At 41.9% G+C, this 13,235-nt stretch overlaps 1 protein-coding gene across 1 annotated transcript in view; it reads right to left on the bottom strand.

Moving 5' to 3' along the window:
- Positions 1-298: 298 nt before the first annotated feature.
- The window catches only part of CAPN9 (calpain 9), a 29,083-nt gene continuing 16,146 nt past the window's right edge, over positions 299-13,235 (bottom strand). The window contains exons 10-20 of the mRNA XM_048045938.2: positions 12,880-13,037; positions 11,981-12,189; positions 11,162-11,198; positions 9,573-9,662; positions 9,019-9,076; positions 8,512-8,576; positions 6,098-6,166; positions 4,625-4,703; positions 3,580-3,696; positions 2,444-2,502; positions 299-1,865 (exon numbers count right to left, since the gene is read on the bottom strand). Of these exons, the coding sequence (XP_047901895.2) occupies positions 1,839-1,865; positions 2,444-2,502; positions 3,580-3,696; positions 4,625-4,703; positions 6,098-6,166; positions 8,512-8,576; positions 9,019-9,076; positions 9,573-9,662; positions 11,162-11,198; positions 11,981-12,189; positions 12,880-13,037 (968 nt within the window). The 3' untranslated portion in view covers positions 299-1,838. The remainder of the gene's footprint in view (positions 1,866-2,443; positions 2,503-3,579; positions 3,697-4,624; positions 4,704-6,097; positions 6,167-8,511; positions 8,577-9,018; positions 9,077-9,572; positions 9,663-11,161; positions 11,199-11,980; positions 12,190-12,879; positions 13,038-13,235) is intronic.

The following is a 13,235-nucleotide window of genomic DNA, read 5'->3' as shown; positions in this document are numbered from 1 at the left end:
AAAACACTTAGGGGTGTTTTTTTCTTAAATGCATGAATTTTCTCTTCAATGCAGAGATTTTTACTTGCTCCCCGTTGCTTATATCAAACCAGATTTCTCCAAGGCATCCCCAACTCTCTGTGGAGACACAGAAAGCTACACTGGAGGTGCCAGGCATGGAGATGTCTCTTTTCTTCTGCATACCTTGTGGGTATCATTACAGAAAGAAAATATATTACAACAAATTTATATCAACATTCAAGCTTACGCAGTGAAACAGATAATAATCTATGAATTCACTCTGAAGTATGTGTCCAAATAGTTATAGAATGGTCTGGATTTTAATGCAAACTTTCACAAACTTGGACAGCTGCCTCCAGTGCTGTTGAAAGGGCATACAACCATCACATCTGAAAATCAATACACCTGATGGGGCTGAGTACCTCAGTTCATGAAATACTGCATTAGCTTTCTCTCAGCTTCCAGTTAGCTCCAGAGCATTTTCTATATAGCTATAAGATTGTAATTGTTAGGGAAAAGAAATGGGCATTTTAAACATCGTGATCCTTGTGTGTTTTTTTTTTTTTTGTTGTTGTTGTTCTTTGAACTTAATCTTTACTATGGTTTGATTTTCATTCCAGAATTGCTTGTTAGGTCTAAATCTAGAGAAAATAAAACCCTGTCTGCCTCAGTGATCCTGGACAGTAGGGAATGCAAAGCTCTTCTAAGAAGGGCCATCTGTTTCACTGCAAGAAAAGTTTTAGAAAACAAATTGAGACAGTTGATTCATTATAAAATAGACACAAGTTATGAAGATAAACATAGAAACAAATCCAGTGAAGACTTCTTAAGTTCCTGGCTGCTATTACTGTTATTTTTTAAGTCAGCGCTGACTATCAATGTCACATGAATAATACAATACAAGAGACAAATGCAAAACAGCAATAGCTGCAGAGATCAAGGCCTTACCAATGTAGTTCACCTAAAATGATTATAGTTGCTCTTCTAAAGGCATGGTTGGTATGGGATACAAGCCCTGACTCTGTGAGGGAAGGCTAGCCCCATGCAAGAGCTCACTGTCTCCAGAGCCACGTGTTTCTCTGAAGGTGCAGGCAAGCTGTGTGCAACTCTGCAGGCTTAGGCTCAAGGGGCACACTTTGGACAGGTTGATAGCAGAGGAAGGACTGAGGGGAGGTGAGATATAACAATCTTCCCCTCAATTAAATCTGTGATGAACATCAGATCTTAGCTTAAACATCCTTCTAAGGAAACCTGGACTAGGGACCTTTGTTACAAATATTCAAGGATGGATTTTCATCCATACATTCCCTAGTCTTCCTTTGTTTGTAGTCTAGCAGACTGAAATTGATGTGGCTGTGACAAGAGACTTGTTATGTAGCCACACAGCATGCCTCAAAATAAATTCCAAATTGAACAGTTTTACACAACCTTGTATTTTTAAAAGCACCTTACAGTAATTTGTAACCAAGCAGCAATAAACATTTTTAATCATTGTAGGCTGTACTGTGCTGAAACTAAATGCAATCTTATTTTATAAAAGACTGTGTTAACTTAGGGGCATTAATTTCAGTCCACTTGAGAAACATGTGTGCCCCATCCAAATACCTCTTCCAGTAACAAATCCATTAGCAGGTTTTATCAAAATTAAAAACAAAATGTGATCTGACTGTGGAGCTCCTGAACACAACAGGGCTGGAGACCAGAAAGGGTGGACAGTACACGTCTTCCTCCACACAAAAGCTCTGGTTAAGTCTACATCAGAAGGGGACCACAGTTGTGAGGGTAGCAGTCATGGTAACGATGTCCCAGGAAACTCCTGACATCCAAGTCAAACTTCTTCAAATGTTCATTGCCAGGTTAATGAACTAATATCAGAAGAAAGATCAAATTTACAATAAATAATTCAGGCCCTTCATTTGCATCCCCACAGTCCACATCAGCTCCCACATTCACTGTGCCAGAGAATTCATTGTGCCTTGCCCCAGGAGACTTTGGGTAAGTATAAAATGAGACACAGCCCACATGTGTAACATAGAGACAAAGAGAACACAAGAAAGTAACAAACTCATGCTGAGAAGCAGAGGATGGACATGCACAGGAGAAGCCGATGTGAGAGTGAAAGACCTCCCCGTCCCAGGCTGGCTGCCTCCCCTTTTCCCCACAGCGAGCTGGCACCCGAGGAAGGAAAAAGCAGAGAAGCCAGAAAGGGGGATGGGAAGCTGTCAGCATGCAACAGGGCGAGGAAGGAAATAGCAAGGAGAAGATGTAATCAGTGTGTGCACTGTAAAATCTGCACTGCTGACATCTATGGCAGATGCCCTCTGTGCTCTCATGGTCATGGATTTCACCTGGTGTCACACAGAAATATCCCAGTTCTAATGTGAGGAAAAAGCTGTAGAGAAGCCCCGTAATTTTGCTAGTGTTTATAAAGCTGTGCTCATACCTCTCCTATATTCAGGTTAATGAACTCCTTATTTTTCACACTCAGTGCCTGGAATACTCCTGAAATGAAAAACAGGACACAGGAGCTATAAATATACCTCATTCGTATTCATATATAAGCTCCCCATCCCACAACGATAGGTGGCTGTGCCTATGAAAGGAAGGGCCTGGAACAACGGCTGGTCGCTTAGGGTTGCTCAGAGGTGGTAGCTACTCTGAAAAATGAACATGCAGGAGGAAAAGTCTTGCTGACTTCAGGCCTTTGTGCAAGTCTATCTTCAGGACTCAACTGGAAGCGGGTGTCTAAACACTCAGATTTGGATGCTTTGAAATGAAGCCAAGCAATTTGCATCTCTTTATATATTTGACTGAACTTTTCTCTCTCAGTAGTTTAACACTTCTATTGCCCCAGACTGAACCGGGAAATAAAGAGAAAAAAAAATATATATATATATATCACAGGAAAGTTGATTGTGACTTTCATCGAGTTGAGTTGAATTTGATTTGAGGTTGGAGCCACACTGATGATCACTTCAGCATTTATCCAGCCATTTTACCTGTCTCTACTACTTCTGCTCTGGAATAAGGGAGACCCTGCGTGCAAATGAACTGACCCTAGGGTGCCTTGATGGGGACCGTAAGGGATACAAGGGAACCATATCTTCAGCCAATTCAGCAGGAATTGAGGGAAGTGGTAATAGTGAGTGTGAGCACTGGGGAGTCTAGGGGCTAGACCCAATAGGACACACAACAGCTCCACTTTTTTACAAGTGAGACTTGGCTACAAGCTGGCTGGGCACCATTGCTGTGATGGGTGAGCCACAAGAAAGTCTACAACAAGGACCTTGCCAACATTCTTCACATGCCTTCTGCATCATGGTGGAGTTTTTGAAGCAGGCTTTATTCACATGGGGAAATATTCCATCAGCAACAGAACATTTTTCATTTTACAGGGGAAAAGCTATTCTAAAAACAAATGCTAAACACAGTTCCTTTCTGTTAGCCATTCAATCTACACACCTGATCTCAGATGTTATGCAATATACTTGGTGACAGCAGAAAATGGGTGTATATATATATATATATATTTTTTTTTTTTCCAAAGGGGAAGAAATTCTAGAGGAAGAAGATACTCACGACTTGCATTCTCTAAGCGAATCAAGCAGTTCAGAAAATCATCAAATTCAATCTGGAACTGTTCATCAGAGTATCGCAGGACAATCAGCTGCAACAGGTAGTTGTTGAGTTGGTATCCTTCCAAAACACACACACACAGGAAAACTGAGCAGCCTCATAGGCCAGGATGGAATCTGCAAATCTCTACTAACTAATCTTGAAAATCAGTTAATGGGAGGATGCGCTATGGCACGCATCCACACAGAAAGTGATCTGACTGCAAAGTTTTTTAAGCTTGGAATGAATAAGTAAATCTGAACCACAAATTTTGCGGTCACTGCATATGAGAGACTCCTTGAAATTTGAATGGATTTCTGCAAAACTACGTGCTTTAATAAAAATACTTTGTGATGAAATAGAAACCCACTGATTACTCTTTGTAACAAACAGGTTACCTGCAGCTCCTCAAGCCCTCAAGTGGACATGGGCTCTGAAGTGTTTTCTTTTAGGGTCTAACCCTGCATGTGTTGAGATAATTAGGTGAAAGGGCCAGTGGCAGCCCACACAGACACACTCCCAAAAGTAATTCGTAAAAATATCCCACTTCCTCTTCAAGACAGCCTAAGGAACAGAAATCACTGTTGCCACTTCTACTTGGAAGTGCCATGGCCCAAGGATCCTCCCTGGAGCGCTCTGCTTTGGAGTGGTGAGCCCCACCAGGACGACTGGGCAAGCCTCTTCTCCCATCAGCTCCTCACTGGCTGCTCCCAGCCCCAGATTGGCCATGTTGCTTCAAACCCTTGTCGGCACAAAGAAATCTAAGGTTGCCTGAGAAAGTGCTTTAACCAAAGGGAAGCCTGGTCCTATCTACACCTCTGTGCACCTTTGGAAAGAGGCTTTGCCAGAAGTCCTTTCAATTTGCCCTCTAGCTCCTAAGGTCCTCCCTGCGGCATAGCCCTCCTCCCAGTTAGAGGGCACCCAGATGGTGTAATTGCTTGCAGACCTCTTTGCCTACAGCAGACCTGCCCAACAAGTTTCCCCAAATAAAATGTAGTGCTTGTCTTACCTGCAGCTTTGAGAGCACTGCGAAGCTCATAGGAGGACATGGAGCCGGATTTATCAGAGTCAAACTGAAGAAAGATATTCTGTTATAAAAAGAGCAGATGGAAAGTTCAGTATTTCCACATGAAAGGAGCACAGATATGGCACACAAAAGCAAGGTGGTTATCTCTAACAGCGTGGCACAAAGCACTTTAAAAAGCTGACAAGATCCATGGTCTAGATCCATTCTGATTTTGTAACTGAGGAGCAATTTGGGTCCCAGTTCTCTGTCATATGAATAGGCTGCTGTGAAATTCAAACAAGTACTGCCAAACCCAATCTTTCAGATATAACGAGTTTCTCTTCATAAAAAATTCCATGATTTTTTAAAAAGTAATTTTATTTGGGAAGGATATATTTTTATTTGTCTTCTAGCTTCTCTCTCCCGAGGCATTCTCTTAATCTCTTTTCAAGTTTTTCTATATGACCCTGAAGGCTAGAAAAAATTGCGTAAGATGAAGTCAAGATTGTCCCTTACTCATTTCCTTTTAGGTATAAAAGATCTAAACATTCATTGTGTAGCTGAGAGGACTGGTACAACTGGTTTGAATTTTGACCTAAATATTAAATAATTATTAAACTGGAGTTAAATTCCTTTATTTTAATGAGATGACAAACATGATTCGCCCTTGGAATATGAGTTAAATTGAACTGTTGTCACGTCCAGCTTAAATTTTTCCATCAGATGTATGTGCAAATCTTCTTACAGAAGACAAGGATTTCTCAAGTCTCCTTGTTAAAAAACAATGCATCTTTTGATAAAAGAGATATGACATTAGGATCCAGAAAAAGTATATGTCATTTCTGATGGGATAGACAAGAAGCAGAGAACTGCGTGTTTTAAATGCTTGGGTGAAGCATGAATTCAGAAAAAAACTATTAATGACCATGAGGAAACAATTACGATGTCTTTATTTGAATATTCAGTCTGTGCCCTGATTCTGAAAGTCTGCTTATTTTTACTGCCATATACAGTGGCAGGGAAATGTGTTTAAAATTAGAATCAACTTTCCCAGACTTCAGTACTGTTGTCTACTGAGAGATCGATAATGGCAATGCAATGACTTATGAAATGATTATTTCCTACTAGTCATGAATCATCATTTCTTCTTCTGTACAACAGTAACAGAAACTCCTTAAGTTTCATGTTTATTGGCTTCCTTGTTAATGTCCATTACATTCTTTGTCCCAAACGTAGTTGATTTCCTTACAAAAATCTGTTATTTCCAGAAAACCATTAAGGTTTAGCATCATGGAAAGCTAAGAATGTCTTTGAAGATCCAAAACAAGCCCCCACACTTTTAAAACTTTTGTTTTAAGTAAAAATTTGTGGCTTGTAAACACTCCTGTCTCTATTTTTGTCTGCATATACATAATAAATTACACAAGGAATAGCTAGTAAAATGGAGAACCAAATAGAATGCATAATGTCACCTACTATCCATTTCTTCAGTTTTTCCCAGAAAACTTTGAACTCAGTGAATTCCAGAGTCCCATTGCCACTGGTCTAGTAATTTGAATTAAGGAAAATGACTTGTTACATAAAGATCCAAATTCTGAGTGAATTTAACATTGCTATCCCTTTAAACATGTAACATTACGTTGGCTGGTAAGCCTATGGTGACGTTGAGCATGATATTGGGATTTCTCATGAGGTGCAGCTCATGACGGTGGCTGTGATACTTGGGGAACATTATGTGACACAAAAACACAGCTGAGCTCCATGCAAGTAAGAAAGACAGATTGTTCTGAGGCGAGAACAGCTTTAAAAGTAAATAGCACATAAATGATTCAGAGAATTAAATTACCTGATTAAAACAAATTGCTACTATACTCGAAGGAGTTAGTCAACCAGTGTGTTATTCAGTATTGTTTTCTAGAGTCCAGGCTCTACTGCAATGTCTCTACCAAAGATCAATGGGAGTTGTGTGGTGAGGCTAGCAGAATCTGGTCTTTAAAGTCTGAAATAATCGTCTGCACAGTAGTGCTGAGAGGTGGTGAATAGATCTGCCTGAACTTACCTCTTCCTGATGAGTGAGGGTCTTCTTAATATTTACTGTGCTGAGCTACTGATGTCCCCCAAGCAGATCTCACTTGCATTCCCCTTCCCCCTTCCATCTTACTTTTCAAGACAAAGCCCTCGCTCAGACGGATGCTAGTTCAGCAATTGTTCACAAAGGCCAACATGTGCTAAGCTGGGTCTAGCCTGCCATTATTTAATAGCATGCTGTTATTTAAGCACCTAGACTGGCAATATTATTGAGGGCACTCACAGATTCCAAGGACATTATCATTCCTACAAAAAGTCTGTTTTTATAGCCAGCCAGGTTCTTCTTTCTGGTTGTCACGTCAATACTTCACCCCCATCCCCAACTCTGCATGGTGACTACAACCAGGGAATTTGGTGGCATGTGACATGGAGGTCATTTGCCAGCATCAGCTCAGGCTTCCATTTGTGCCATTTTGCTCCTCCATTGTGCTCTAAATGCCACTTCCAGAGTGGGATGGTTCTGTCTGCATTCCTCGTGCTTCCAAAGCAGACGAAGAGATGTCTCCCCACTAATTCAAAACTATGCAGAGATTTCCTTGGAATCGTTGCAAATCATGGAAACTGTTTGATTAAATCCTAAATAGTAAACCTAGGATTGCTGTTATGCTCCAGGGTTAAGTGTAGACCCTGGCTCTGTTCCAATACCATGTAAAGATGAGATGTGAACATGGACCAGCTCCCGTCTGAAGCTTGGTTTCTGAGGGAGAAAATATAGGACCAGTCCTCTGTTTCTCATTGTATATGCACAGTGACTGATTTGCACTGAATTTTAACATTATAGACATGGCTTTACCAGAATACAGTTTTGTCTTTTTGTCTGTTTTGGTTTTGTGTTAAAAGTGTTTGAGAGCATGTTACCTTTGCTGTGGACTGGAGCAACAAAAGGAAAAGATAAAAACATCTTAGCTTAACAAGCAAAACAAGTGTTAGATACTTTCCTTGTCAGGACTGATACAATCTTTGTTTTGTTTCATGTGTTAAAAAAAAAAGCTATCAGAAAAGCATACTGCCAAAACCAGCGCTACCTGAAGAGAAGCCATACTAAATTCAACACCAGAACACTGCAAAGGATGAACTTGGTGGAGAAGTACCAGGGCTGTGGTACTCATTGTGTGGTACTCACCTCATGTCTGTGCCATCATTTAGCTTCTCTCACAGTTAGGCACATCCAGAACAAGCATAATTACATCATTCTTTTCATTATCTACAAAGGAAGTCTAGAAAGCTAGCCTAGATGTAGACACCTACACCACAAATGCCTAAATTTGGACAGACAAATCTCACCCACATGTCTGCTTCCTGGAGTTCCAGGATCTAGATGAAAGACCAGATTTTCCAGCTTTTTGTCTGGCTGTAAAAAAACCCACAGCTTTGATACCAGTAATTTTCACCAACCTGTTCATTCTTAATTTTCTGACCCAAAACTTGAATGCACATCTCTCTCTGGTGAAGTCTACTCTTGAGACAACAGTTTTGGGTTCTCTCTTCCAGATCTTTTTCAAATAAACCACAGCTTGAGAAATGCACTGTCCTATATGTAAATAATTTGAGATTTACTTTTACAAGCGCTTAGATTAAAACATCCCCCTCTGAAGTCTGCAGTAGAAAAAGGTCTGTCTTGAAGCTTCTAACACTAAATTTCTGAAGTAAATATAGGGATACAACTTTCACATATTTTTTTTCCTGTGGACAGTGTTCTTCCGTGACATCACCACACCCGTCTCCAATATACATGTCGTCCTGCTATGAACAATTATATTCAGTATTTGTTTAGCTTCACAAGTACTTATTTGAAAGGATACATCCATAAGAGAAATGATGTTTCGGCATGAAATGAGACTTAACTTCTTGAATTTGATGTCCTTTTCTGAAAAAGGACAACAATAAGACAGAAGTAATTGGGCAAATCTGCCTTTTGCAAATCCATAGCAGAAAATAGGACTTCATAAGCATAGACAGCTGGCTCTTAGACCTCATTGTGGGAGGACCTGTGATGAGCAGAGCCATGAGCCACATCCAGGTCTTATTAGTACCACTCCCTGTCTCTCCAGAGCAGAGCAGTAGTGCAATGTAGAACTGGCTTCACTAAACCGACATGGATCATGCTGGAGGCAGGACACACTTGAGGTTAGATCATGGACAATATGTCTACCCAGCTCTGCCCTGGCTGGCTGGAGGCCACCAGGCAATATTTGTAACACAGCCTTTATTTTCACATTCATAAGTGAGCTTAACGGCAGCTTTTATAAAGTTCTTTACAGCCCTTTGCTGCATGCCACTGAAACAGTACAGAGGTTATCAGCACTTACTGTTTTTTAATACTGCATTCAGAACATATTCAAGTTCTTCTGCGGATACCTCCATGTCCTAAATTAAAAAAAAAAAAAAAAGAAGGCAGCAGCATCTGTTACTTGAGTGTTTCTGGAATCAGACATACCAAAAACCTCAGAAAACACAAACATCACCCATCTGTACTTTGCTGCATCTCAGGAAAAGAGAATCATACAAAACCCAGAAAAGGCTAAAAACCAAACAGCTAGCAAAATATTGGAGTGTTGCTGTGCCTAAGGCTGTCTGAAAGCAATCTCAAGATGGAATCTTTGATTTAAAGAAAAATATAAATCCAGCTGGACACGGAACTAGGTCAGCTCCCTCAGGCTTGAATTCTAGCTTTGGTCCTCTGGTTTGCTCGGTTGGGACTGTGCCCTTTTCTGTGGTGACATCTCTTGCCTAAACAACACACTATAACTAAGCATACTGCCCCCCAAAATACAGCATTTTTGCCCCACCTGGCCCTGAGTAGGAGCAGAATTCTCTCCTACTTTCTATGTGTTGTTATGACCCATGAGGGTTTTGCACTCACCTCTCCTGAGATCTGCTCAAACAGTGCCCGGAACTGCTTTTCTTCTTCAGTTTCTTCAGTTGCCTGTGGACTTGGGGTTGGGTTTGGAGGCTGCAACATCAACCAGAGGAAGACGTTTATAAGAATTGTAAAACATGATGTTTCTCCTGCACACAGCTCCTCTTTGCATTAGGGGAGCACAGTATATCTTACAATAAGTGTATATGCTCCTGAACATTGTTATGCTTTGATTGCAGACCTCAGGCCTCACAGGCACCCAGCTTCCTGAGGGGATTCTCACCCCTCACTTCCTTTGCCTGGGGAATCGCACAATGTAGCATTGCTTTGGCTATCTCAAAACCAAGAGCACCTATCCTGGAAAATGCCTCTCCTCTCACCCCACCCCTGAACCACTCCGCTTCCACAGTCCTTGAACAACCCAGCCCAATGAAGCTCTTCCCTTCAGGCAAGCTCTTCAGGGACCTCTGGCCTCTCTTGATGGCAGCAGCTGGAAGTGGCTGTGATTCGGTGCTTTCCACAGAGTCATCCCATGCCTGGAAGCACTTCGAGCTCAGTGAGTGAGCTCAGTGCTGTTGCAGGGGTGTAGAGCCCAGGCCTCAGTCTACACTGATGAGAGATGCCACCACGTAGGGCCATTGCTATAGCTGGGGTGACCATGCAAACAGAGAGCAGTTCTGGTGCCAGAAAACCGGGGAAAAGAAGTCAACTAGCAGCACAGCACAGGATGCAAAGAATTAAGCTTTGTTTTCTCTACCAACAGAAGATATAATACAGGTGACATTTAGTGTACTGTCACCCTGGTGACACTGCTTGGCCATTTACACTTATTTTTCAACCATATCCATGTTCCTCACTTTCTACTAGTCAAGTTCAGATGTGGTCCCTTAATGACACTGTACAGATTTACTTTGACTCTGAACATGGCCCTGAGATCCTAGAAATGGAGATGTTCAGTTGCTTGCTGGTCCCTGGAGGAGGATTTTAATAAAGAAGGACACATGGGATTATGATTTAGCTTGTTTCCATGGGAATTCATACTACAATCAACAGATTATGTGCAGGGATACATTTAAATGGGAGCTGACTCAGATTCAGCTGCAATTAGCACTCAGCAGGCAGGCCAGGTCATCCGGGCACAAAAAGAATTTAATCATTTCACTAGGCACACACTTATCAAGCCCTGAGGATATTGCTAGGTTTGCATTTAAAAATAAAAAATCAGGCCTGTGGAAATACTTTTGCTCCTTATTTTTTAACAATAAATAGAATTTTAATAGCTACGAAAGGCCATCTGCCTCCCCAGTGCTAAGTGGGGTACTTTCAGTGCACCTGTGGTGGCTGAGACCAGCTTCTGGTGCTGTCTGACTCTGACTGCCTTGAAGCAGCTGCAGAAGCATAACGATTGTGATTTTGATTGTTACAGCTCTTTTACCATATTCAGCAGAACTGAATGTTTCAGTCACTCACACAAAGCTGGCAATTGTGGAGCATTCCTGTGAAATGAACATGTTTTAGCCAAAGACAGTAAAAGCAGTGTGTGCTGGCTTCTGCTGAGCTCTCCTCTTGCTATTTTAACTCTGTAGACTTACCTCAGGGAGATCAATGGCAACGTTTTCATCTAGATCCCTGGAGAAAACAAAACCACATTCAGTATCTGAAGATGTTCAATATCTGCTTGGTGTGGAAAGGGCACCAAGTTGCTCATTAACATTTTCCAGAGGTGAAAGATAAAACTGCATTCTTTACTGAACTGGTTACATATAGGTAAAATTAATCAAATGGATTTTTGCTTTATTTAAATATTGGCATAAGCCATTAAAACATACTTTAAGCAGGACTCTGTGAGGGCACAGTCCCTCTGTGTGCTGTCTGCTAAAGGATTAATCTCATTCCGTATAAATTATGCACACTTCTTCCTCAATTTTTAATACAAAATTGTCAAGTGGACAGACTTTATACGGAAGCACTGTTGTACTTGCAGATTACTGAACTAGCTGTGTAGCAGGCAGCTAGCAATTCTTCCCTGTAAGCTTCCAGTGGATTCACCAGGGCCCTATTTCTCTACCTCCTAAACTCCTCTCCAAAAAAAGCCAGATTTAGCAAAAATGGGCAAATGCATCTGCAGACAGATTTTTTCCACACACTTTGAAGGGAGCAGGGCAAACGAGCCTTCACCCAACTCAGCCTCACACAGGAGGGCACACTGCAAACCAAAAGCTCATTTTCAGACCTTTCCTTTTTCTCCTTACTAAGCGCACAAAAATTCTGGAGAGGGAAAAAAACAGGAGCTTCCCACACCAAGGCTCTGCTGTAGGGCTGGACAGTTGGCAGCCAGACCCTTTCCAGGATTCGGCAGCCCCGTGTACAGGAGAGCACACCAGAGGCTCCAGTGCTTGCTGCTGACTTACTCAGTGATGGCCTTCTTCTCCGAGAAGATCCTCAGGCAGAAGTCTGCCTCCTGGTGTGGTTCGAATGTGGTTGGAACAAGGATGTAGTCACCTGGTGGCAGCTTGAATCTGTTGGATACTTCCCTTAAATTGATGTAGGTTTTGCTCCTGGCCTTGGAGGCGTGGTACCTGAAGAAGTCTTTGTTCAGGTGTCCATCTCCACCGGGGCTCTAGAGGGGATCGAAGGCAACATTGCACTGGCTGTGGTGTACTGAGGGCTACTCCTGCCCTCTTCCCAGTCATGGACCCAAACTCTGCCTGGCACAAGCCTGACCTCCAGCTGCAATGCTGACTGTCACACCTCACCCAAGCACTCGCAGAAACCTAGCTCCTGCTTTATGGCAAGGACCTGTTATCAGCGGTTCTCTCCCACCCTGAAGACAGTCTAAGAGGACACTAGGACAATTTCTTCCTGATTAAACATTCTCTGCTATTAAATATCACAATCATAGTTGGGGTGTCACAGAGTGATGAGACCTCACAGTCATCTTCTGCATGGAGAAAGCGCCTCAAAAGATTTTCCGATTCCAACCTCACACAGGGACAGGAACCACTGTGTGTGATGAGCCCCGTGAGACTCATAAGAAGCAACATTCCCTCTTTGGGAGCCAGGCAGGGGACGACACAGTCATGGGGCTGAGGAGTTTATCCTTGTTACCCGTGGGACTCCTAAATCCTCCTATGAAAGGAGTCTATCCTAACCAAGTAAAAATTCTCCATGGGGCTTGATGTAACTGAGAAAATCATTTCAAGAGCAGGGGCCTTAAAAATATCTGATGACTGGCAGTATTACAAATCCAGAGAAAGATGGCAATATTGATGGGGTGGCTACTGCATGCGTTGTAAGAGCAATAGAGTACCTCATAAATAGAGTAACCGATACTTAGCATTTCAGCACCAAACTTCCTGAGTTTGCGGCGATCCTTTTGCATCAGTGCTGCAATGAATGTGCAGTCATCTTGCCCATCATCTGTCTCTGTCAAATGCATCTTGATTTGTGGATTTGTCCAGAAAGTGTCTGCCAATGTAAAGAACACTAGAGCATTTCTTACATCAGAATAATACCACCACTACTACTACTAAAAAAAAAGTAGACAAAAAGGACAATTAAGCTGAGGTTTTGCTCAAATTTATTTTTTCCATTAGTTGTCATGCTTCTTTCCACTCAGCTCTGCAGAAAATTAGCTGAATCCCAAAGTTCTTCATGGAGTTAGGT

This window comes from Anser cygnoides, chromosome 3, assembly GCF_040182565.1.
Source record: "Anser cygnoides isolate HZ-2024a breed goose chromosome 3, Taihu_goose_T2T_genome, whole genome shotgun sequence".
Taxonomy (NCBI): Eukaryota; Metazoa; Chordata; class Aves; order Anseriformes; family Anatidae; genus Anser; species Anser cygnoides.
This window is presented reverse-complemented; position numbering and strand designations above follow the sequence as displayed.